Source organism: Pteropus medius, unplaced genomic scaffold (assembly GCF_902729225.1).
Source record: "Pteropus medius unplaced genomic scaffold, Ma_sr-lr_union100, whole genome shotgun sequence".
Classification (NCBI taxonomy): domain Eukaryota; kingdom Metazoa; phylum Chordata; class Mammalia; order Chiroptera; family Pteropodidae; genus Pteropus; species Pteropus medius.
The window spans coordinates 5,705,212-5,729,800 of NW_024342469.1; the positions used below are offsets into that span (position 1 = coordinate 5,705,212).

Here is a 24,589-nt window from a genome sequence, read left to right on the forward strand (position 1 = left end):
GTTGATGAGGATATATTGGGTTTCCTCTTGGCCAGCTTGGGCCAGTGCACCCACTCCAGCAGGAAGCATGCCTGGGGAACCTGGACAGCACCCAGTCCTGCCGAGACCTGCTCTGTTCCTGCTGGGCCAGTCATTTCCCTCAGCTCAGCCCAGTGTTTGTATGCTGTCACTTCCACCCCAGCAGTTTTATATTTCTGGATGGTGGAGTTTGAGGTAGTACTTCTTTGTATTTTCTTTGTATATGTGTCTTTGTAATCATACTCTAAAAGACAAATAATTCGGGGGCCAGAGGGAGATAAATCCAACCTCCACCTGAAGAGAAGCCAGGCCTTACCTACGAGATCCCTAAGAAGCGTGGGGCAGGAGCTCCTGGGGTCTGCATCCCGGGAGCCCAGTCTACTCTGAGGTGTTCCCACAGCTACATGGCAGGCCTTCAAAGGGCAGGGTGTCAGTTTGTGATCGCTTGAAGACTGGCTTTTCCCTGCTCCTAATGGCCTCCACCGCCTGCCCTGTGTCTGCCTCCACCGCCTGCCCTGTGTCTGCCTCCACCATGTTCTGTCTTTGCTTGGTGTTTGGTATTTGGTTTCTGGAACACTCCATACCTGTTTCTTAAATTCTTTGTACTTCATATTTACTGCGCTGGTGGCTTTCTCCCCATGCTAGTCTTAATTCAAGTATCACTTCTACTTCTCTGGGGCCTTTTCTAGCTACCCATCTTGTTTTCTCCCCCTCAGCCCTGTAACATTCTATTCAACTTGTTCTTAACTAATTCTGAGATTGTTTTCTGATAGCCCTCATTAGAGCTGGAACTTATGTGATGCCCTAGCATCTCCAGCAGTGGCCCAACATATGTTCCAAAAGTATAGAATGAATAATTCTTAAAGCCCAGACATGGAAACAAGCAGGAAATCTGGTCACTTAAATCCAGCCACCTATGAAGTAGGCTGCAAAATTTTGCATATATAATTGATTTTGGAGAAAATCCAGTGGCTTTCCTTAGGTCTAATAGGGTCCTCTGGCCCCATACACACTGGTTCAGAACTTCTGTTTTAGAATAAGTTTCTTGAACGCCTTTTCCCAAGTGGACCTATGATGAAGGAATATTTTTACATTTCCAATCTTGTTAAAGAGATTATTCATCTGTAGTATTAAGTACTAAACAATGCATTTCCATTGTCTTTAATCCCAAATTAAGGGAAAAAGAGGAGTTTGTTATAGGCACTTAATATCCCTTAGTTTGAGTGTCTATTAATTTTGAAAAATCAGGCATATGCCTCCAGCGTTCACAAATATATCTGCTTACAATGTGGTGGAGGTGGGTGGGTATAATTGCTTATTTTCTGAAGGAAGGAAAGAAATTTTTATTAGCAAGTCAATATTCTCCACGATGCTCTGTGCAGCCAGTCCCAAGATGCGCGCCCCATGATCATTGTGGAATCCACGCCCTGCATAGTATCAGCACACACCAACTCAGAGCTGGTCTGCAGCAGGAGTGTCATGGGGTGACGTGTGACTTCCAAGTTTCTAAGACATTGCACCTCCTGCCTTCTCTGGATCACTGACTAGGAGGGAAATCATAACCATATTATGATGATTTAAGTGGCCTCTGAAGTGTCTCTTAAGGTTCCTAGCCAAAAGCTAACACCAACTTTGTCTCGTGTACTTCAGGGATTTTAATTTATAGAAATGACTAATGACATGGAAAGGTCAACACTATCAAAAAGAATTTATTAGGTTTCCCAAGAGAAGGAGGCACACCATGCCACGCAGGGCCACAGGGGGCACTTTGGGTTTTGGTTTTGGTCAGGCAGCAGAAGCAAGGGAAAATCTTAGGCCACAACCTTTACTGGGGTTTTCATGGCAAAGGCAAGGCAGGGCAAGTAACAGTTTAGGATTGGCTAGTTTGAATAATTCCCATGGGCTTTGGGAATTATAAAGGTGGTTGGTCTCTGGTTGCCTGGCTCTGGGATTATTCAGAACAGGGACAATACTGGTTTGGTGTGTGAGATAAAGGAGGTACTTGCATGAGAAGTGTGCTCTCAAGTAGGTAACTACCCTTAGGAACTAGCAAAATGTATCTGGCATTTTCCAGCAGTCTCTCCTGGGTCTGTAAGGACCCCCAAGTTGTCAAAACATTAGCTACAGAAAATAAACGATTAATACAGCCTCCGTGAAAGTGGATCATCCAGCCTTAGTAGAGCCTGCAACAGACTGCAGCCCTGGCCAACATCTTGAACCCAACCTCAACTGACTTCATGCCAGAACTACCCACCCTACTTGCTCCCAAATTCCTTATCCACAGAAATGGTGAGAGAGAATTATTGTTTTTAAGCCAATTGTTTTGGGTACAGTTTGTTACACAGCGATAAACAACAAAGGTTGGAGTGGGTGATAAAAAGGTGAGGACGTCTTGTGAAAATAGCAATAAATCCGGTCATGTCAAAACTACAGGGCCATAACACTGGAAGTGCTGGCAGGGCCCGCGGGTGAGGTGTGTCCTGCTGCTTCAGAGTGCCCAGAAGTAAATCTCATGTAGGACTGGCTTTCATATGACGTGGTTACAGTGAAGATAATTATATACTCGGGGACAGTTTAGGCTCACACCAGAAAGGCTGGACAGTCATCGCAGCTCCTGCACGCATGTAACAGGTGTTTCCCCCACAATATAGATTTGAGGTTAAAATTTCTGGATGACGTGGATGACTAATCTCTCCCAGAGTTCGTGGTCCAGCCTTTTCTTCTTATTTTTTAATAAGACATTAAAACATTACGGGAGATATTCCCTCTGCATCTGGCCTGGACGCGTATACACATGCGCACACGTTTGTTTCGTATAGTTTTGGCCGGATTGGCGCTGTCCAGATGCTGACCCACATGCCCAGACGGCGGGCTGCTGGGGCGCGAACGCGCCTCTGCGCCCAGCCTTCGCCGCCGCCCGCGTTGCGCATGCGCAGATCCCTTTCTCCACTCGGCTCCCAAACATCACCACCACCTGGCGGAGTGAAGGATGGTTGCAGCGAGAGAAGTTTCAAGGGGCACAGCTAGTACTTATTGAGTACCGTGTCCGTTTACGTGATTTCTCATTTTATTTTCACCATTCCGCGTTATATGTAAATATGAGGAAACTGAGGCTCAAAAATGCCAGGTCCCACGGTCACTTGTATGTATGCGATGGAGCCAAGATGCGAATTTATTAAATTTAACTTACGAGCTTACAAAAGCCTAACAAAATTGTGTTTGTACATGTTTCTTCTGGGGAGCTCAACAGCAGAGAAGGCAAGCATCATTAATTTACAGAAAAGCAGATCACACAGCTGCTATTTACCATAGACCTCTGGTGGTAATTTTCTATCATTCACCTTACAAGTAAGTGTTTGTTTTTTGACCCTTGAACTCTCATTCTCTCCATTTCGTAAATAGAACAGAAGAAAAGGAGCCTAGACTTGGATAAAGACCCGCAGGAGTGCATAGAAAAGCCTAGAACTCTCTCTAAGGCTCCCCATCTTTAGCCAGGAAATCCAGGGTTGAAATCAAAGGCTCAGTGATGGTACTCATTCTTACCTTCCAACTTGTGGTGACCAGCCTAATTCTAATCTATCCTGATAGTATTAGTACCCCTTCTAGAACTGAGTTTTATAGCATGCGTCATTTAAGAAGAATGGTCTAATTCCTCAACGTGAGTGAGCACTTACTGTTAAATGGTTTTGTGTTACCTTGCTGTATCTTCAAAAGCATCTTTCAAAAAAGTTTTTTAATTTTTCAATTGACATTCAGTAAAAAGCATCTCTTCTAATTGGAGAATTTTCCTCTCTCACCCCCAAATAAGGAAAGCAACCCAAACAAGAATATACATCTCCTTCCCAAACAAAAAACACAAGTTAAAACCTTACAAAACTCAGAATGAAGAACCCAAAACTGAAAGTCTCTTACAAGCGTAATTTGACCATTCCTACACACCCTTCATGAGACCCTCATTCTAGTCCTGAAGGACACAGGACTTACAAACCCTGAATCTCGAGCCATCCTCGGAGGATGCAAACCCTTGCAGATGCTTTCTTTTCCTCTCTCAAGCTAATTCTTCAAAAGCAGTAGCAGTGGAAAGAGCAGGAAAGGGACAAGGGGATGGAAGAGGGATGGGGAGGGGGGAGAACACAAAGAAAAAGACACTCCCTACCTACTTCCCCTTCTAACACTAGGACCCTCCTCTTCCCCTTCCCCTAATGCTCCCCTGAAAAACAAGAGGAATAGCTCATTTCACTTAAAAGGAACCCGCATTCTCTGGACAAGAGAAAACACATAGATCTTCATATACTTGAATGTCGCATTAAGAGGAATGCAACGTGAGGGGTGTGCTTTGCTACGTGAAGCAAACGGGTGACCAGAATTTGAAATGTCACATTCCTATTGCTTCTGAAATCTGGTCTTTAGATCTTAAAATGACACGATTAAAGGAAAACAGGTGGGAGGACAGAGGATCTTGCTAGGGCTTGGCATTCCTGAAGTATGTTCACCTGTTCTTGTCACACTTTCCCCTACTGTTACTGATATGTTTCCACTGTGATGATGTGTGTTCCAAGTGGGAGAGAAAATTAAGCTAATAGTTAACAGCAAGTTTGGATGTGAGGCTGACACATCTTTCTCTTGCACACTAAACAACAGTATATGATACAAAATTAGGGCTCTTTATTCAGAGAGTAGAATAAGGCACAGCGAGGAGGGCTACACTATCTCCATGGCAACAGAAAGTCTCATAAATGTAAAGTCCTTGGCTTCTGTCAGGCAGACTCTTCCTGGTTCAGGAGAATGTTTTTTGATGAGCAAAACCGGGCAGCCTGGCTAGTGTTGAAGGGCGGCTGGCTGTACGGTCTGGTCAGTCCTTCTGGAAGTGCTTACTGAGCGTGTCCAGCAGCTCCTGCTTCCTCATCCCGCCCTTCAGCCCATACACCCTGCAGGCTTCCTTCAGCATGGGCACGGTGAGCTTACCCAGCGTGCCCTGGCTCACATGGGCCTTCAGTTCCTCTTTGGATAACTCCATCTTGGGCCTTTTGCTACTGGAACCTTCATCATCTGGGGCAAAAGGTCAGAAGAGAATAATTGGAAATGCTACCAGTGGTATCCCAGCTACACTGCACAGGGTGCTCATATGATCTGGGCTGCAGTCAACCATCTTCCATAAAGCCGTGCTGCCCACCTAGGACACCTCGGGAAGACAGGTGTCTTTACAAGGCAGTTTCATGTAAGCGTAGATTCAAAACTATCACACTTAGGTGGGAGTTAAGAGTGGTGTGAGTGCCATCGGTTTACTCAAAACTTGCTCACGTTAAGTGAGCAAGTCATTCATTCCTTCCCTCCTGCCTTCAAAAAGCATTTAGAGAGCACCACGTAGGTACCAAGGCACCATACGAAGTGATAAGAATGCGGGCTGACCGAGGTAAACAAGAGCATACACAGGTGTGAAGAGCTATGACGGCAGTTCACACGGGGCACTGGAGGAGTCACTTCCAACGCAAAAAGGAGAAAGGCCATGGCCACCACCGACCCTTTCGCACCTCCACTTCCCTCATCGTTTTTTCAGGCAAGCAAGGCCCACATTTGGCTTTTCTTAACCAAAGACAGCCAAAAGGATTATAGCCTAAGCCAAAACTCTTTCTAATGGTGAGGAAGTCATGATGGGCCATCCTGAAAAATGGGTGAGCCATGGTAGAATACTCTGGATCCAGCAGTAAGAAAAAGGGCAGTTCAGTAGAAAAAAAATGATTAAGGCCCAAAACTGGAAGTTCGCAGGAAAAAAAGTCAGAGTAAACTACATTTTAGTCAGAACTGGAGAACTGCAAATCGTAACAGAATATAATTTTCCCTCTATTTTTTGTGAAAATTCGAAAAATAGTAAATAAAGTCCAGGATTGGTGAGAGCGTAGAAAAACACACCCATCCCTTCTTGGGCAGTGTATAAATTATATCTCTTTTTCAGAGGCACACTGGCACTTTTTATCAGAATTTTAAATGTTTACACCTTGACCCAGAAATGTCAGTGCTAAGAATCGCTGGGTCAACTCTTAACGATCTGCTCACACAAGCTGACCAATGCGGTCCGTGTTCTCTACCACGTATCTACCGATAGAGTGAATACGCTATGCACATCTATCCAATGAAGTGCTCTACAGCCTTACTTTTTTTAATGAAGTAGAAACGTAAGTGTGGATATAAGTAACTGTCCATCATATACAGCTGAGTAACAAAATAAACTAGAAAACAACATGAATACTATCCCATTTGTGCTGAAATATATATGTCTGTGTATGTTAATATATAGATTTGTATAGAAATTTCTAAAGGTCATTATCTTCTGTAATAGGAGCATAAAGACAACTTTTTGAAATAATCCGCTGGATGTCCACTGGCTCCTTACCTTGTTTTCGCTTGGGAACTTTTCCCTCAGGATTATAACCTGGTGGGTAGACGAGTTCCTTAAAGTTATCCACGAGAGGACCCAGTCTTTCATCCATTGCTTTAACCTTGGGCACTAGAAAATCAAAACATAGGAAGAGTCACAAACCCTGGCTTCATGTCCAGTTCTAACTCTAGGGGACCAGAAGAGAAAGCACCTAATGGGGCTGGGGGATGTCAGGGAAGGGTCCACGAGGAGGCAGGTGACCTGGCCATGAAAACATTCAATAAAGTCTTTCTAACGTTTCTAAGTACCTTCTAACGACTGTATTTAATGAGCACTTACTACAGCCAAGCACAGAGAGGTCAAATGACTTGCCTGAGGTCAAACGGTTAGGAAGTGGTAGAGCTGAGAACTGGGCAAGATTCTGGGGATCAAACAAAAGTCTGTGCCCTCAGTGAGCTTACAGCCTTGTCAGGATAAGGAGGCGGTAAAAACATAGATGCAATAGAGCTGGGCAATGCCATGAAAAAAGGGACTGTACAGGGCACACTGGAACCTAGGAGGAGTCAGGAAAGAACTTTCTGGAAAGCTGATTGTTCTTCCTCAGGTAGATATTACTCCAAGCAAGAGAAGGGATAGGGATGAGAAAAGCATGCAATATAGAGCTTGAAAATAGGGTGTGAGGAGGGCAGGACCAGCAAGGAGGCTGAAAAGTCAAGCATAGCAAGGTCACAGAAGCACGAAAGCCTGCCCAGGATTTAAACCTCATCATGAGCACAGAAGAAAATCGCTGAAGGGCTATGCAGGCGAGTGACGTGATCAGATCTGCATTTTAGAAAGATCGCCCTGACAGCTGTGAGGAGTGTGAATAGAAGGCGGGTGAGACAGAAGGCCGAAGCAGTGTGTGCTGTTGGGGGGCGGGTAGGGGGTGGATGGGACTGTAATCATGAACGGTGAGAGACCTGACAGCACCTACTGATGGAGCAGAAGGCGTGCGGGATGAGTGGCTGGGATGGCAGGAACATTCTCCAAGACAAATACAACAACAGTGCCCACCTCGTAGTTACAAGGATTAAATGAGCCAGCGCATAGGACAACAGTGCCTGGCACACAGTAAGCACTCAGTAAATGCTATGGATTATTTTTGTTAACTTCTACCATCACGTAGTCATGGGGTGGCCTTTCTCAGAGGCAGGTCTCAGAAGCCTGGCACCTTTTCTTCCTCTCGCTGCAGAACCAGCCAAATGTGTTCCTGGACAGTCTCGGCTAGTCTAGAAAATTTCTCAAACATGGGCCGGACAGCGAGGCTAAGTCTTTAGAGGGTGCCGGGAGAATCATCCGCACTGCTGGTCCAGAGTGAGATGGAGAAGGAAGCCCCCATGACGAGGACTTCTCAGCCACGGCCCTCTTACATGTCAGGTCCACCACTTGTTCGGGCTGCATCAAATCCAGAGCCAAGGCCTCCAGGTTCCTGAAATGCTGCTGTAGCACTGGGTTCTCGAAGCTGTCACTCCTGTTAAAACAATAACATAAAAAAATTAAAAAATTAAAATGCAAACATTCTAAAAATTAAAAATAAATAAGTAAATAAACCCAACTGCGACAGCTCAGGTCCAAGGTTAGCTGAGAAAAGCGCCCCAACTAAAAGAGTTGGGAATCTTGTCTCTTGAATCAACTTCTCTTTCTTTCAATTTTCCATTTATTGTCCGATGCTAGAGATTCTAATTTAAAAGCAAACAATCCTTGCTCACCTGTCTGTCACTGGAAACTGCGGGCAGAGATAGAGATGGAGGAGGCAAGGCCACGTAAGAACAGAGAAAAGACGAAGGAGAGATGAAAGGAGACAGGGAGGTAATGGGCCTGAGGCCTCTTCCTTCCCATACTCAGTAGCAGCAATGGGAGTAGAAAGAGAAAGAATCTAGGGCCAAAAAGACCTAGCTCTTCCAGCTGGATGAGTCTGGGCAAGCTGCCTCACTCCTCTAAGCCTCGGCTTCTTCATCTGTAAAATGGGCGCAAAATCTAGCTTTCAGGGTTCTTATGAAGAATGGATGAGATGATGTTGGAATTTATCTAGAACAGTGCCCGGCACAGAGGAGAATCTTAACAATGCTTCTTCCATTTGCCCAATAAAAGATCAGCAGGAGGCTACATCTGGAGGGGAAGGTATTACTTGCCCCAAGGGCAGCAGATATAGGAAAGCAGCCTAAACACAAAGATGGAATGGGAAAAAAATTACGGTTGGTGTCAAATTATGCGGGTTCTCAGAGATGGTCTATGTGTATGTGAAAGAAAATGACTTGAATTATATAATCATTCTTTTAATCCTGTAACAATTTACATTGGATTTACTTATTTTCACTCATTGTGTGAGTAAATCAAGGAAAAGACCAACTAAGAATTTTCTCCTTACTGCCGCCTTTTTGAACTTGCTCAACTAATCTGGCTTTCTCAGCACAACAGGATAGGCCAACCAGCTGTAAGCATTTAGCACAATTCCAGAGTCACTATAATAAGACCTTTCAGACTCTATGTTGCTTTTAAAAAGTTATAATCAGTTAACTGAAGAGAGTAAAATCCCATTCTCTTGCTCTAGGCTTAACTCGAATTTCCAATAAGACTTGGAACTCAGGAGGCATTTCCAGAAGAAAGCCTGAGACCGACCCACTGCTCACCTGTATTTGAAGCGGAGCTTCTGAACAATAGCCTTCATGCTGTCTATCTGCTCTCGGTTTGCCATGACTTTTTCAGTAAAGGGCACCTTCCGTTTATCGTCAGCGTAGGGTAAGAAGACGAGCTGGAAGCCTGAGGAAGGAAGATCAGTTTTCTGAGATTTGACTAAAGAAAAGTTTTCAGTGATTGAGTTGTCATTTGTCTTTCAGCTCCAAATTCACCCTTCTATGTCCTGGGAGTCAGGGGCTGGGACCCTACACACCCCATTTCTCCTTCACTTACTGATTGCTGTTAGCATCTGCCTGGCAGACTTCCCCCTGGAGGGCGACTCCAAGGCAGGGGTGCTCCTTCCCATATACTTCCTGTTCCTATCAGTGTCGTCCCAGCTGAGGCTCTTTACCCCGCAGCAGTAGTCGGTTCCGCCTCCAGCTTTTCTGATCCACCTAGAGAAAGCTGGACAGCGCCTCCTCTCTTGAGGGCTCAGTCCCAGCCTCAACCTTCCTGCCTCTGAGCTCCCCGCTTTGTTCCCCACCTTCCACCAAATGCTGAAAGGGAAGAGGTGAGGGTTAGCCGGCTGATCTTATTCTATTACTGGCTGGTTCTAGAAAGTCTGGAAAATCTAGACAATGGAACCAACTACTGCTGCCAGGTGAAAGGCCCAATGCTGACAGCACTGAGCAGGAGGCAGGAGAAAATCCCTTCGCTTTTCTCTGCCCTGTGGTCTCCCTCCAGCACCTGCTCTTGACAGAGCCTCACCCAGAGCCAGCTGGCAAAGGAGAAACTGGGTTTAGAGAGTCTCAGCCACAGCAGCACAGAACATTAAAGGGTGAACTTGGAGCTGAGAAACGACAGCTTAATAGCTGACGGACAAAGCTATTCCTCAGCATTCTAGTGACCAGGGTTAGAAATGGAATATTTTCAAAGAGTTACTTTATAAAGTTAATATTTATTAGCATGGTTAAAGAAGAGAGATGATGATCGACTGCTGGCTACTCTGTGCTAAGCACTTTCATGTTTATTAACTTATTTCAAATGTGAAACAACTTTGAGAGAAAGGTGTTCCATTATTCTTATCTTTGCAGATAAGGAATATAAATGGAAAGGTCAAATTATTTGCCCAAGTTGGCCAGTTTACAAGTGGCAAAGATGGGCCTGAAACAAAAAAATGTAAGCTTTCAGACACGTTGCACAAGATAAGGTCAGATCTGACTTCAAAATCCAAGGCTTTTCCACTATACTTCGCTGCCCTGTGTACACAGGAGATAAACTAAAGATTAAACGCTACGAGCGTGCCAAACAATGGCTTTAGTAAAGAAAGGTGTTAGTAGAAAGACCCCATGAACTTGTGTCAGTAACCCGCAAACAGTCCCTATGCAGTCAATTCTCAACCCATGCTGTGCAGTGCACAACCATATTTGGCAGCCTCGTGCATCAAATTCATCTGTGAAACCTCAAAAATACAGACTTCCCAGGACCCATTTCTGGAGGCTCTGGTACAGAAGGTACAGTTGGGATCCCAGGAGTGGCTCCAAAGTCTGAGCCAGGTTCAGAAGCACTGAAAATCTCTCTTTCACATACCTGGGGGAGTCACCTGAATTTTCTGCTCATCCAGCTCCTCTTCCTGTGGCACCAAGGCCACAAAATAAGGGGAAATGTTCTGGCGGGGGGTGTACCTGCACACTGCCATAACCTCTTTCTCCAGACACTTGGTGAGTAGAGCACTGAACAGGGTTGAGCTCCCTGGAAAAGAAACATCCCAGGGGTCAACGCCCTAAAGGTGTCTCTATCTTTCCCTCTTAGCCCATATTATTAGCCTACAATTTCTATTCTATTTTCTTAAAAGGGCTTATGATTCTTTAGCAGGTAAGGGGTGATGGACCCGGAGCTGAGGGGAAAGTCGGGGTAGCAGAGGCATAGAAAGGAAAGGAAAAAGAGATTGGATGCCTCAAACGCTCCATTTAGGAGTGAGAATTAACATCAGTTTACTTTTATGATCCTTAGGCTAACGACATAAGCCCCATTTGCTAATGAAAACCAATCAGATCAAATCTGGGGGGTTCGTTAGCTATAGCACAAATAAACACAATGGCCAAATTCGTAACATCTTTAATTGTCAACACTAGGAAAGACGTTTGTTTTTCAAACACTATCTGATACCTCTAAGAATTCCACAGGAAGTTTTTAAAATACTAATTCCACATCCCTTCCTGGATATTTGCAATGTATCAGTTTATTACAGGTCCTAGAGAAATCTCTTTAACCTGGTTTAGTCCCCCATTTCCAAAATTTATTTGAGCATGAAACACTTTCAAAATACACCAATAACACACCCTATCCAGTTCCCAAGCAGCACCCATTTAGAAGCTGCTGTTCAGTAAGTTGCCTCCTGTGTTACTCATTCGTTTACCCTTGGTCTGGGCCACTTGCCATTCATTAGGTACTCCTCGGGGTACACGAACAGGGAGGGCCGCAGGAAATGGTGTTTCTTCAGCATCGTCAAGGGCTTGAAACCAATGAGAATCAAACCTGGTTCATCGAACCGTCTTAGCAGTTCTGTTTCCTCTTTCTCTAGTACAATCTGGCGACTCCCATAGATCTAAAGGTGGGGGACAAGAAAGGCCACATAGACAGGCTACATGGAGATGCAAAGTTGTTGCCACGTGACACTAACGAGTCAAAACCCACTCTCTTCTAAGGAGCAGGAAGATGGCTCTCCAGGGGTACTGAACTTTTATCACAGGAAATTAACATTTACTAAGAGCCCAGCAGGTGCTTTACTACTTTATGTCTGTCATTCAACTCATCTCTGTACAATCCTAGGCATAGATGTAAAAATCTGTTTTATAGATGAGTGAACTGAGGCTCAAGGGATGGTAACTTGCTCCAGATTATACTACTAAATTGGGCTTTAAACCTAGATCTGTATGGTACCAAAGGACGTGCTCTTCAAACTTTTACTCTCTCCCTCATTTAACAAGTAACGAATGGTCAGCATCATCCTTGACACACAAAAGATGCTCAAACCATACCTATTTATTGAGAGGACCTATGTCAGGTAGTGTGCTGGGTCTCAGTTAGTGTGGGAGGTAGACACACACACAAACACACACAAATTACTTCCAAACTTTAATGTTTGCATTTCGATCCTAAATATGCAATTAGTAACAGAACTTGTAACAGAGTCAAATTTGGGTTTTATAAACAAAAACAAAGCCCTCGAGGTTTTGTTTGGTTTTTTGGTTTTTTTTGCGGGGTTGGGGGGGCATTGAATCAAGAAAGAAACTCAGTGACTGGAAGAGCTACTTCCTATGAATAAACCAACATGGAAAACTAGTTATTTCCAAAATGAAAAAGGAAATTTCTTCTTTCCTTCAGAAAGCAGGGCAAAACACTTTGGTTTGAAATTTGGGCTCCAAAAAACATCTCATCGGCTTAATCAAAATTATCTAATTTTAGTCACTTAGTTGATCCTTCTAGGTCCTGAACTTATACAACATCTCAGATTCTCTCCCACATTTTGCGTAATCAAAAAGGAAGGATGATTCATTTAATTTTAATTTTAGATATCAAATCCTTCTACAGAGCGAACAGAGGTAACAGAATGAACAAAGATAACGTTCTGCATTCTTAGTTGTCTTTCAAATTAAGAAAGACATACACGTATCATTTCAAAGCGCAGGAAAAATTTGGTTAGTTTGGCCAAAACAAAAATCTTTCCCTAAAAAAAAAAAAATAGAGTATGCCTCACACCTAACTCGTCATCATCTCCCTAGTCAACTATCAAGCATTTTCTGCTATTGTACCTGAGCAAGGAATTCGACCTAGAAGACACAGAGCAGCACGTGCTGAGTGATCAAAGACTACAGTCTTCACTGACATCTTTCAAACACTTGGTCTAACTTTTTAGCTCTCAAGGTATCACTGACCTAGGTGCCTAGTTCCAAAGAGCAATGACTTTGTGTTTTAACGGCTTGGCTAGAAAGACATACACAAGAAACTTATTTAACTGGTTAGGTTGATCAGTGTCTCCCCTTCCCGGTTAACTCTTCAATGAGACAAAATTTGGTAAGAAGGTAGGCAGGCCTACCTGAGACCTCTTGGTGTCGCTAGGCAAAAGCAAACTGCCTGTATTTACATTAAATGTCCGTGTCTTGGTTTTCACTGGTTCATTTGTTTCCCGATAAAGCTTGATGGGAGGAGGTTTGAGAGCCTTCTGAACCATATTATAAATGCCGACGGTGAGCGCTATATCTTTGTTGAGCTTGAGCTTCAACCTAAAGGAAAAAAATAATAAAACAGCATACACTGAACGATGATACTTTCCTATCTAAAATTCCTGCATGGTACCCAAGCTTTAATTTGCTTTATTCTCTCTGATAATACTAAACTAGCTCTTAGAATATAAATATAATGCATTTTAAAAATACAGTGGAGTTTGTTGTAATACCATCTCAGGGTTTATACCACAAAAATTAGTTTCAAAATATATTAACTATTTAAAATAATGACAAAGAATGGACTGTAATAAAAATGATTATTTTTATTGAGCCCAGCAATATACCAATCCCTTTATAGCTATTCTCTCATTTAATCATCATAACCCTGTAAGTACTGCATTGATTATCTGTTGTTTCTGCTTGTCTAGTATTCCTTTCCCCTTCTTTTAATAATGAAACTCCAATTTTCCTTTGGGAACCAGCCTTACCCCACAGTAGTTTTGGGAGAATGTTAACCAGGTGCTGTGCCCTGCCCTGGCCAAGTGGTGGGCATACCTGATCCAGGCTCAACCCAACTCCTGAGCGTCTGGGACTTATGCAGTGACCAAGGAAGGACACAGTTGGAGGGAATGTTTTCTGATAGTGGCACCCCAAAGACACTATCATTAGTTCTTGCTATCTAGCTCTCTGGTGCCACTCTGGTTCCTATTGTACACACGCTGTGCAGGATTTTGTTTGAATATGCTGAATTAGCCAAGAGTCAGTTTCTGTTGCTTGCTACCCCAAAACCATATTACTGTCCTTTTTACAGATGAAAACATTGAGGCTCAGAGATGTTATCTAACTTGTTTAAGGGTAGACAACTAATAAAAACTGGTGTTCAAACACTGTATGTCTGATTTAAAGCTCATGTACGTTTCCATTAGGACATATTACTCCACAGTATTTATACCAACATCTTTAGGAGAAATAGGACCTTCCATAATAACGATAATGTGCAAAATATTTACGATACTGTGAAAAAAAGCACAACACAAAATTACACAGTCTAACACGTGTGGAACATTCTCTAGGATAGAGAATATGTTGGGCCGCAAAACAAGTCTAAATACATCCAAAAAGCCTGAAATCATACAAAACAGGTTTTTTAACCAAAATGGATCTAAGTTAGAGATCTACAACAGAATTCTGTGAAAACCTCGAATGTTTGGAAATCAAACAATATACTTCTAAATAATCCAAGAAGTCAAAGAATAAGTCACAAGGGTAAGTTAAAATTATTTTGAACTGAAAAGTGAAAACACAACATATCAAAGGGATGCAGCTAAAATAGTGCTCAGAGGGAAATTTATAACTTTAAACTCCTTTATCAGAAAAGTGTCATATTAATAAGCCAATCTTCACTGTTGTGTAATGTTTAGCAGTAAGTACTGAGTTTAAAGAAAAGTTTAGAGGTTACAGCTAGTTCAAAGGTATATTGATTCACAGAGTGGAAAGAACATAGCTTTGGGGCAGAGCCCTAACTAGAAATATTGGCTCCTGGAGCCGGCACCTAATATGCCCCCAGATCAATCTGGCAATGCGTGACGTGGCCCATAGGTGAGTACTCGTACCAAATGGCACTACTACCACCACCAACCATCTGGTGGCTTCCTACTTTAAATTATTCTGGCTTACTAGGTGTTAAACTCGGTTGTCTAAAGGCTACTGAAGGAGAGCTGACAAGAGTGTAACCAATTAAAAAACTGTGCAATCTTCAAAAGTAATTTTTTTTAAACTGCTGTATTCTCAAAATTGTAGCATCTTGGGAAAAAGTACTGCCCAATGTGGTCCACTCTGGCCTTGGGCTTCAAGTGACCTTGGTTCTATTTCTAACCTAAAATAGCAACGCTATTACTCCTCCCAACCCATCTTAAATTTTTCACATTTATAAATTAGGTACCTTTCGACCTTGAAAATTTCATAACTCTAAGACAGAGTTACAGCGTAACATCACACAGTTTATGTCACACCGTGCCGAGGAAAATGTGGAAACCCACAGTGCAAAACAAGTTGCTTGATCTTTCTTAGGGTTAAGAAATGTTACTAATGGGTAAGTTTCAATCTACCTCAAAGGGTGGTTATTAAAGATTAAATGAATTAATTAACAGGTTCACCACGAAGAATGTAGGACAATGCCGGATACACAATAACCATGCAATAAAACAATTATATTATTATCTTTTAGCAAGAACTATGAGAATTTTCTAGACCTTTGGCCTAAGGCATTATTAGCTCTCAAACAGCTCCAGTGTAGTATTATTATTCATATCAAGTATCCTATAACAACTCTTCCACGAAATAATAGCGAACATTTATAAACAATTACTACATGCCAAGCACTATGCCTAGATTATTCCATTTAATCATCACAACAGTCCTATGAGGAGGGATCAGTTTTGCTCCCATTTTACTGAGGCTCAGAGAAGTTATACATCTTACCTCAGGCCACACAGCAGAGAGGCCTGGACTAGAATCCAATTGATCTGACTCTATTTTATGCTCCCGGCCACCCTCACCAAAATGTGTAGTAGATTTCCAAATTGCAGTAGTAACAACACCCAATCATTTCAGGAAGGGGGAAGAGAGCAATGATGCCGCGTCCTCTTTCTACCCTACTGCGTGACAAGGTCCGGAGATGGGGACAGAGGCTTCAAGGAATGCATCGTCAAGAACGAGGACGTGGCATGTGTTTAGGGATAATTGGTTTCTTAGAAATGATCCTATTAATAGGGGGAATTTGGGTAGCACAAATTCTAGTAAGTGTAAACGCTATACAAATGGATTTCCTCAAAATTGGCTCTGAAGAAAACATAGTAAATTCCCCGCGTATGGAGTCAGCTCTGGTCACCCTGACGTGTCCAGAATGCATAAACCCTTTATTTGAACAATTATTAAGGGAAATTCCTTTTGACGCGCCTCTTAAAGATATTATGAATAAATTATAACAAGCTGAATTACTAGAACCAGTTTATACTCCTGTTCCCATGCAGTTAGTAGAAAAATTAGTAAGGATAAGAAATTTACTCATAAGCCTGTGCCTACTATAGAAGGGCCTCCTTTTGTGGCCTAGTGGATAAATAGAAAACTCTGGTATCCACCTAGGGGGGCTAATAGTATGAAAAGATTACCTGATCTTCCTTTGCCTTATTCAGAAGCTTATAATAAAGATAGTATACATGTAGTGAATAAAGATAGAATTCATGTGCCTTATAGTAGTTTAAGTTTCATAGAAAGGCTGGCTAGGTCAGGATCTCCTTGGTGCTTAAAAACAAAGGAACAGAAACTTAGCTTATGAAAGCAGCTTTGTAAAACTGATTTTTATAAATATTTTCCTCATTACTGCACCAAGGAAACTTTTGAACAGCTATGAGAAAGGTTCAACTTGAACTTTAGATATAGCATAAATCAAATAGCATTTAAAAGATTTCTTCAGGCAGAAAGAAGAACAATGTCTTCCCACAAGCCAATGCTTGCTGTTATGAATACATCTATCTATCACCTTTACTTAAATCAAACTGTATCTTACGTAATAGATATAATAATTAAAAGTTTAGATTGTTCCATCAGGTAGTTCTGTTCTAATGATTGAGAGAAAAATGTACTAGTTAATCATGAACATTAATAATAATATACTCTATAAGATTTTCTGCTCCGCCTAACCACAGAAATTTAACTCCCTGCTACCTTAACAACAAAGTATAATCAAATGCCAAATAAAAAGTATAAAAGTTGTACTCAAATCACAATAAAACGGAACAGTGTCACACCGCCTCTGAGCTGTGTAGTCGACTGTCTCCCGCGCCGACGCCTTGCCCACCTTCGGGGCCCCCTGGATCCTGTCGTGGCTGGACCGCGGCACAATGACAAGACCATAACTGTAGCAACGAGCTGGTTCGTGGTTTCCTTAAAATAATTCCATGGGTTTTCTAGTAGAATATCAGTAATCTCTTGAAAACTGCTCAAAAACCGATGGCCATATTCCCTTACCTTGAGGAAACTAGCCCAAAACGAAAGCCTGATGCTCTTTAGGAAGAAATGCTGAGGAGCCAAAGCTCTCTGAAGGAAGATAAGCCAATAGTCTGGTTCCTACCAGCCTCAAGTTTGTAAGAAATCAGAATGACACAGTTTCAACAATTATAATAACCAACGTTTTTGGAACTTTTGCTCTGTATCCGGTACTACTGTTATCCCTAATTTACAGAGAAGAAAGCAGCCAATGAACTACTGAGTGCAACTGAGGCCACTGTAAGGCCACAACTGATTACCCCATGGAAATGGCGGGCTATGCTATTTTGAAGAAATACTCTAGCTTTTTCCATAGAAAGAGAAGCAAACAGTTCGTGCTATCCTGAAAGAAAGTTTTTTAGAGGAACACTGTGAGGCAATGACGTGACCCAGAGTTACGTTTATAAGTAGCCGGGAGGTCAAGCCATCTATTGCCTAGGACTGGGGACTGTGGGCAGGTGGCCCAGGCTCAGTGCCCACCTGCTGAGCGCACGCTTCTTGGTCTCCCTGGAGAGAACCTTCCTCAACAGGTCTTCTAGCTTGCTCGATTCCTCGAAGTGAACCCCGAAGTCTTCATCCTCGGCTATGCTGATGATATCTCTGTAGAATACGGATATGTCAAAGCCTCCATGTTTCTTCAGGTGCATCAAGTCAAGGAAGATGCCTGGGCAAGGAAAGACGAAAGAGAGGGGAAACAATTTTCGGCAAGAATTTTTTTCTGTTAAGCTCAAATATGCTTTTAAAAGCTCCCAAAGAACTAGACCAATTAACATGTCAGGACTTAGAGAAAGGGCTAAAGGAATCAATTGGCTGCTGTAACGAGTTCAGATAACTTATTCAAAACCACCATTCATGGCAGCATTAAAGTCAAGAAACTCTGGGAGAGTCTTTTAGACAGCTAATGGCCTGGCCATTTCCAGTGGCTTCGCTTTATTCTTTCATTTTACCGTGAATGGTGAAAAGCAAATGTTTGACGTCGGCTATGAAGAAGCAATAAAATGAAGTGCCAATTTAAAACAAGGAAAATGCTGACCTGTGTCACGAAGATCCCCAGCTTTGGTCCTGGCCCGGCTGGCTTTGGCACTGTCATTGCCATGGGGGTTGTCTTCATTGGTGAACAGCATGATCCTCTTATGGCTCATCTTGAACTGGACATCGCTAAAGAGGTTGGCACAGACCCACAGCACTTCATTTAGTGAGTAGTCACATCCATGGCCAATCATGTCTTGGAAATGTTTTTTCCCCTGCTGACCCTTAAACCGGTCAAGTTCTAGCACTCGTTTAGCACCTGATCAGAGAGAGGGGGTCAAATGAGCAGAAAAGTCAGGACGGTGTAAGCAGCTGCCTTCACAAGGCTAACAGAAGGGCCTAGGTTCCCTTCCTCACCTCAGAGCTGTTTACCCTACATAGCAAACGTCCATAGCCCAGTAAGAATCCCCTTGTGCAAAAGAGCATACTCTTAGTCAAGATGTCATTTGCTTCCTTCTCCATATTCCTCTTTGTTCAGGGTAGCGACCTTCTCATGTCAGAGAAAAGTCGATCTCAGAATACTACCGACCTGGATTATCCAACTCCTGTAAGACGTAAATATTTTTGAAATTCACTGAGTTTTTGTCCTTCTCGGTACCATAGAACACCACTGCCAAGAGATCTCGATCACTGCTTATGATCTTATTGGTGTATACACTCTTGATACACTGAAAATAAAAAGAACAATTCAATTAATATTTAACTAGTTACCACTAAACTTAAATGCTATAAGTAAGTGCCTGGCACATAGTAGGTGCTCAATATATATTTGCTGAATTTGTACATGGCATTAGAATAAGCATGACCTCTACCTTCAGGAAATTCATGAATCAGTGAGAGTAATGAGCATATATATTACGCTATAAGAAGTACAAGCGGTCCTTATCATAAGGAGCCAGAGAATTAAAAACATTTATATACTCAGGGAGGAAACTCTGCTACAGGGGGGTGAAAAGCCCAGTACTAGAATCAGAAAACCTGGATTTTAATCTCACTCGAGTCACTTATTTAATTGGTTGGGTTTGGACAGGCCACTTGAGCTTTCAAGTAGCTTGATATCAAGAAACGGAATTTACATATATAAAATAATTACATGTATAAAAGGTTGAAGCTAACGATAAGTATATGTGACCTGAAAATAAGTCTATAACTACTGACAGCATCTTCTGAAATAACCTGTGCTTAATTACACAACTATAGACATCAGTATTCCAGGAATGGTCTATCTACCTGTTTAAAGTAAAGTTGGCATCTGGTAAGTCAGTATCTCACAAGAGTTGGCCAGTCCTGGAAAGCTATTTAATTCTGGGGACACTGACAAAATTAAGTTCCTAAATCTGCAAGGCTGAGAAATAAACCAATTATGATGACCCCCCTCCATGTCCTGCCTGAGCCTCTAACCAGCCCTCCTCCACAGCGTTCTGTTGTTAAAAACAGAACTTAGAGTATGTCTAGTGATTGACGATAACCTGCAGGGCAAGTAGTCATTACCATAAATATTTTAATAGACTCTTTGAGCAGACTACAAACTTGTACAAAAATTTGGTGAGGGCTTCTTAGGTTCTCGGAATTAAAAACACAAAAACAAAAATAATTAAAAGGGATTTTAGAAAACGTTTTTTTCATTGCTTCTTATCAAATACATTACGCTCATCTGTGAATGTCTCACTTATTTGCTACATACGACTGTGTTTTCTTCTGGGTTCTTTAGGCATGAAGGGTTCCAGGAACACTTTGAAACTACAGGTAGAACTGTGAGTGATCTTTTTGGGGAGAGGGTACATAGCTTTCATCACATTACAAAGAGAAGTCTATGACCTGAAAAAGGAGAAAGCAGTGCTCTTCAGAGAGTAATCTCCAAACTAGCAACCTCAGCCTCACCTGGGAACTTGCTAGAAATGCAAATTCTTGGTCCTGGCTCCTGAACTACAGAATCTGGGGCGAAGCCCTATAGTCCATGTTAACAAGCCCTGCTGGTGACTCTGATATAGGTAAAAGTTTGAAAACCACTGCTTTAAAGTTAAGGATTTTTTATTAATTGTTTTTAGATGCAAGATATTCCAAGTTGCCAACTGCAAGAAATGTTTGTATACAAATTATAACATGAGAAGCTTCTGTTTGGTGCCAAATTCTGAAAACATAAGACATGAGATATATATATATATCTATAAAAATATTTCTCTATGAATAGGGATCTTTTTAATTGAGGTGAAATTCACATAACAAAATTAACCATTTTAAAGTGAAAATTTCAGTAGTATTTAGTACTTTCACAATATCGTACAACCACTACCTCTGTCTAGTGCCAAAACATTTTCATGACCCCAAAAGCAAGTCTCAAACCCATTATGTAGTAGCTCCCCATTCCTCCCTCCCTCTGTCCCTAGGAACCACCAGCCTGCATTCCCTATGGAATATCTATTCTACATTCCATATAAATGTAATCATGTAACATATGACCATTTGTCTGGCTTTCTTCACTTAATGTAATGTTTTCAAGGTTCATTCATCTTGTAGCACGTATCAGTATTTCATTCTTTTCCATGGCTAAGTAATATTCCCACTGTATGTGTAAACATTTTGTTTATCCATTCAAAATGTTTTGGAATGAGACAGAGGTGGTAGTTACACAGCGTTGTGACTATACTAAGTACCTTTGAATTGTACACATTAAAATGGTTAATTTGTTATGTGAATGACATCTCCATTTGAAAAATGAAACTATTTAATCCTCACAACAGCTTGATGAGGAAGATACTATAATTCTGTCCATTTCATGGATGAGGAAACAGATACCAAGAAGCTGAGCGGCTCTTAGAACATCATACAGTTTGTAAGAGGCAGAATCAGGATTCAAGTACCTGTTTCTTATTGTATTGGGGATATACATACCTGGGATGAGGACTTGCTGGGTCACATGCTAATTTTATGTTTAACTCTTGGAGGAACTGCCAAACTATTTTCCACAGCGGCTGATCCATTTCACATTCCCACCAGCAACGCATGAGGTTTGCAATTTCTCCACCTCCTTGCCAACACTTCTTATTTTCCCTTTTTTAAAAAAATTATAGCCATCCTAGTGTGTGTGATATCTCACTGTGGTTTTGATCTGCATTTTTCTAATGACTAAAGATGTTGACCATCTTTTCCTGTGCAGCCCACATCTACTACAAGGGTTAATGCCGGAGGTGGGAGCAATGTATTCACAGGGTCTAGAGTTCAAATCCAGAAGAAAATGGGCTTGTTCTCCAAAACTGCTACTCTTTTTCAGCTGCAAGTATAGGTGGTCATCCTGGGAGGCTGACCATCATTTATCATTCAAAAACAAAATTTTCAAAGAGTCCATATTTTTTTAAGTGGTATTACTACTTTGAGTTTTTTTGTTTGTTTGTTTGCTTAAATAAAAAGGTAGACTTACTTGGATACTCATGTCAAAAGGAGTCAATTCATCTTCACTCTGAGATTCAAACATGGCCCTAGAAGCATCAACCACAAAAATCAAACTATCTCTTCCTGAATATTTATATTCTCCTATGGGGAAAAAAAATAGAAAAATGTTAGCTCTATGTTCACATTTAACATGTTTATTATTCATATAAAACAAGAAAAGCCCAGTAAGCAGAAGTATAACCTGATGAATTATTATAAGGTGAACATCCTTAAAACCACTACCCACACCAGGAAATTCAATCTTGCCAGTCACCCTAGAAGCCCTCTCCATGTCCCCTCTCAATTAGAATACCCACCCTCCTCCCAAGAGTAACCACTCTCCTGACTTTTAGAAATCACTTCCTTATTTTTCCTTATAGTTTTATCATCCAAGTAAACATTCCTAAATACTAATTTTGACTTTTCAAAAATGTTTTTGAAGCCTCTTAATCTATGGGTACCCCTCCATCTTCTGTCTCTGATAACTTATTTGTTGAAGAACCAGGATGTGTGTCATGCAGTTTTCCACCTTCTGAATTTTGCCAACTATATTCTTTCGGGGCAGATCAACACAGTCCTCTTTCCTACTAAGGACCTAGAGAAGCTTCATCAGATTCTGGTTTTCTTTTTTCCTTTCTCTGGTGTAATTACATCACGGGTGATGTATTTTTCATAAAAAGGCACATGATGTCTGGTTGTCTCCCTTTCAACACTGCTGCTTAATACAATAAACTTAATTACCCATCTTTTTACAACAATATGGCAACATGTGTCAAGAGCCTTAAACAAAATTCTACCTTGACCCAGGGAATTCCGCCTCTTAATAAGATATGGAAAAACCTTTATGCAAAATTTTTTACAATGATGTTTATTAAAGAAAATGATAATTAAAATACACGATAGGAAGTAGATGAATAAATTATACTACATTTAAAATGAGTTATCAAAACTATATATATGTGTAGTTAGATGGGAAAATATTACATATTATATAATATAGAGATATTATATGTCTATAATATCTATATTATATATTATTATATGTCTATATATTATATAATATAAAGATATTATATATCTAAAATAAGAAAAAGGCAGAACACAAAATTATGTATATATGTTTTAAATTCATTTTGGAAGAAGACCGGTGTAAATTAAAATTTAAAAATGTATATGCACCACAATTACAATAAAAAATCAGACACTAAGAAAAAGATATACGTAGTTAGAAAATGTGCAGAATGAAAGCTATGTGAAGGAAATATGCAAAACACCAAAATGCTGGTAGTAGTTGTGTTAGGGTGGTAGATTATACAGATTACAATAAACTTTCTCTATTTTTTATATTTCCTGTTTCTCAATTTTAATAAAAACACTTAAAAAATTTCTACCCAGAACTCAGTATGTCGATGACATGTACCCCTTATTTCTCTGTCTTTGTCTTATGTGTTACTGTGTTGGCTGAACATACACTCCCAAACCTGGAGGGTATGGTGAGGGAATGACGCTTGTAACTGTGTTACTAATGTTTACTCTTTGGTTGCTGCAGTTATTGTATGCTGAAAGCATTTTTATACTGAGGTCCTAGAATGAGTAAAACTACTTTCCTGGGTGAAGAAGAATCTTACTTGAGCCGCCGAAGGTGACAAAAGATACCACTGTTCAGGGTCATTTATTGGAGCTCAACAGATGTCAATCTACCGGTGTCCAGCAAAAGTTTAAGGCTAGGAATGTCCCATAGACTAGAGTAGGACGTGAATAAAAGAGCCTAGGGTAGCTCTGCAAAGCTCAAAGGCAGAAAAGTATTTGAGATCCTTGGGAGAGAGACGGGCAGGCCCTTAAATAGCAAAGGACACCCAGTAAATATAGGCAAGGAAAGTCTTTCTTCCACACATGGAAGGGTCCATGCCAAAGTCACCTACTACCTGCTTCAAGGCTCTCCTCTTCTTCTTCTTCTTCATCACCCTCGTTTTTGTAATAAGACTCCCACTCTGACATGTTGGTTACTGCTCACTAGGTGAAAGAAAATTAAGATCAATAACAAGCAAATTTAAACCTAAAAATATCGACTCCTAGGCTCCTTTGAGATCTGTCCAAAGGGTTCGAGGTTACTCGTGAGGAATGCGGATACTGGATTCTGCTGCCTCAAGAGCGCTTGGTAACTGAGAAGCAGAAGTAAATGGGCATGAGGATCATCTAGCCGCCTTGCCTTGGCTATGCCTTAAGGACGCTTCAGGGCCTGTGGTGGCCCAGGGTGGCCGCTCTGACTGATGTGGAGGTCACGTTCCACCTCCTGCTCCATCTGGACTTGAGGGATTCCCGCTCCAGGGTACTCAGTTCTCTAGCCAGACTCATTGGTCTTCATCCCGCCCCTAAAATCTCTCCCAACTCCTCTGCCAGCCGCGCCCAGTGGGGGAGTCTCAAACGCAGGCGGACCTCCAAGGCCGGTGCCGCGTCCCCCGGAGAAAGGAATGGACTATAGGCTGCCTCTGCACCTCACGTCAGCACACTTCTGGCTGACGCGGCCCTGCGGCCAGGCTAGGAGGACGCGCAAGACTGAGGAGGCGAAACAGAACCAGGCCAGACCTGGCCAGCCAGCAACAACACAGAACACAGACCGTTCCCGCCTACCTCGAGCGCAGGGACAAGATCAATTTGGACACCAGTCCGGGCGCTGCGCAAGCGCGGGCTCCGGATCGCTCTCTCCCAATCAACGCCCCTTACGTCATCACGCATAGTGCGCACTTTTCCTGTCAAGCCGACACGCCCCCTCCCACAACCTGCTTTCTATAGACATCCCTAACAC

General features: G+C 41.9%; 1 protein-coding gene across 3 annotated transcripts; it reads right to left on the minus strand.

Moving 5' to 3' along the window:
* Positions 1–3,163: 3,163 nt before the first annotated feature.
* On the minus strand, positions 3,164–24,536 carry XRCC6 (X-ray repair cross complementing 6). Of its 3 annotated transcripts, none has more exons than XM_039863331.1 (13): positions 24,415–24,536; positions 23,709–23,796; positions 21,773–21,885; positions 18,884–19,022; positions 18,359–18,613; positions 17,806–17,989; positions 13,149–13,335; positions 11,489–11,657; positions 10,640–10,801; positions 9,064–9,193; positions 7,804–7,904; positions 6,410–6,523; positions 3,164–5,067 (listed from the first exon to the last, which is right to left on the minus strand). In XM_039863331.1, the coding sequence occupies exons 2-13, from the start codon at positions 23,779–23,781 to the stop codon at positions 4,871–4,873; spliced, it is 1,824 nt and encodes a 607-aa protein (XP_039719265.1). In that variant the 5' UTR covers positions 23,782–23,796; positions 24,415–24,536; the 3' UTR covers positions 3,164–4,870. The 3 variants fall into 3 exon arrangements, with proteins under 3 accessions (XP_039719265.1, XP_039719267.1, XP_039719266.1); XM_039863333.1 differs by lacking the exon at positions 24,415–24,536 and adding an exon at positions 24,220–24,383 and having other exon boundaries at positions 4,662–5,067; XM_039863332.1 differs by lacking the exon at positions 24,415–24,536 and adding an exon at positions 23,993–24,177 and having other exon boundaries at positions 4,662–5,067.
* Positions 24,537–24,589: the final 53 nt, after the last annotated feature.

Bases quoted from the DNA above. Each gene is read 5' to 3' on its own strand.
- XRCC6 (XM_039863331.1), bottom strand. From the start codon at position 23,781: ATGTCAGAGTGGGAGTCTTATTACAAAAACGAGGGTGATGAAGAAGAA. The intron at 17,990-18,358 runs GTCAGCATTTTC...TTCCTTGCCCAG, and splicing joins TGGGGATCTTCGTGACACAG to GCATCTTCCTTGACTTGATG. The intron at 7,905-9,063 runs GTGAGCAGTGGG...TTGTTTTAACAG, and splicing joins AAGCTCCGCTTCAAATACAG to GAGTGACAGCTTCGAGAACC.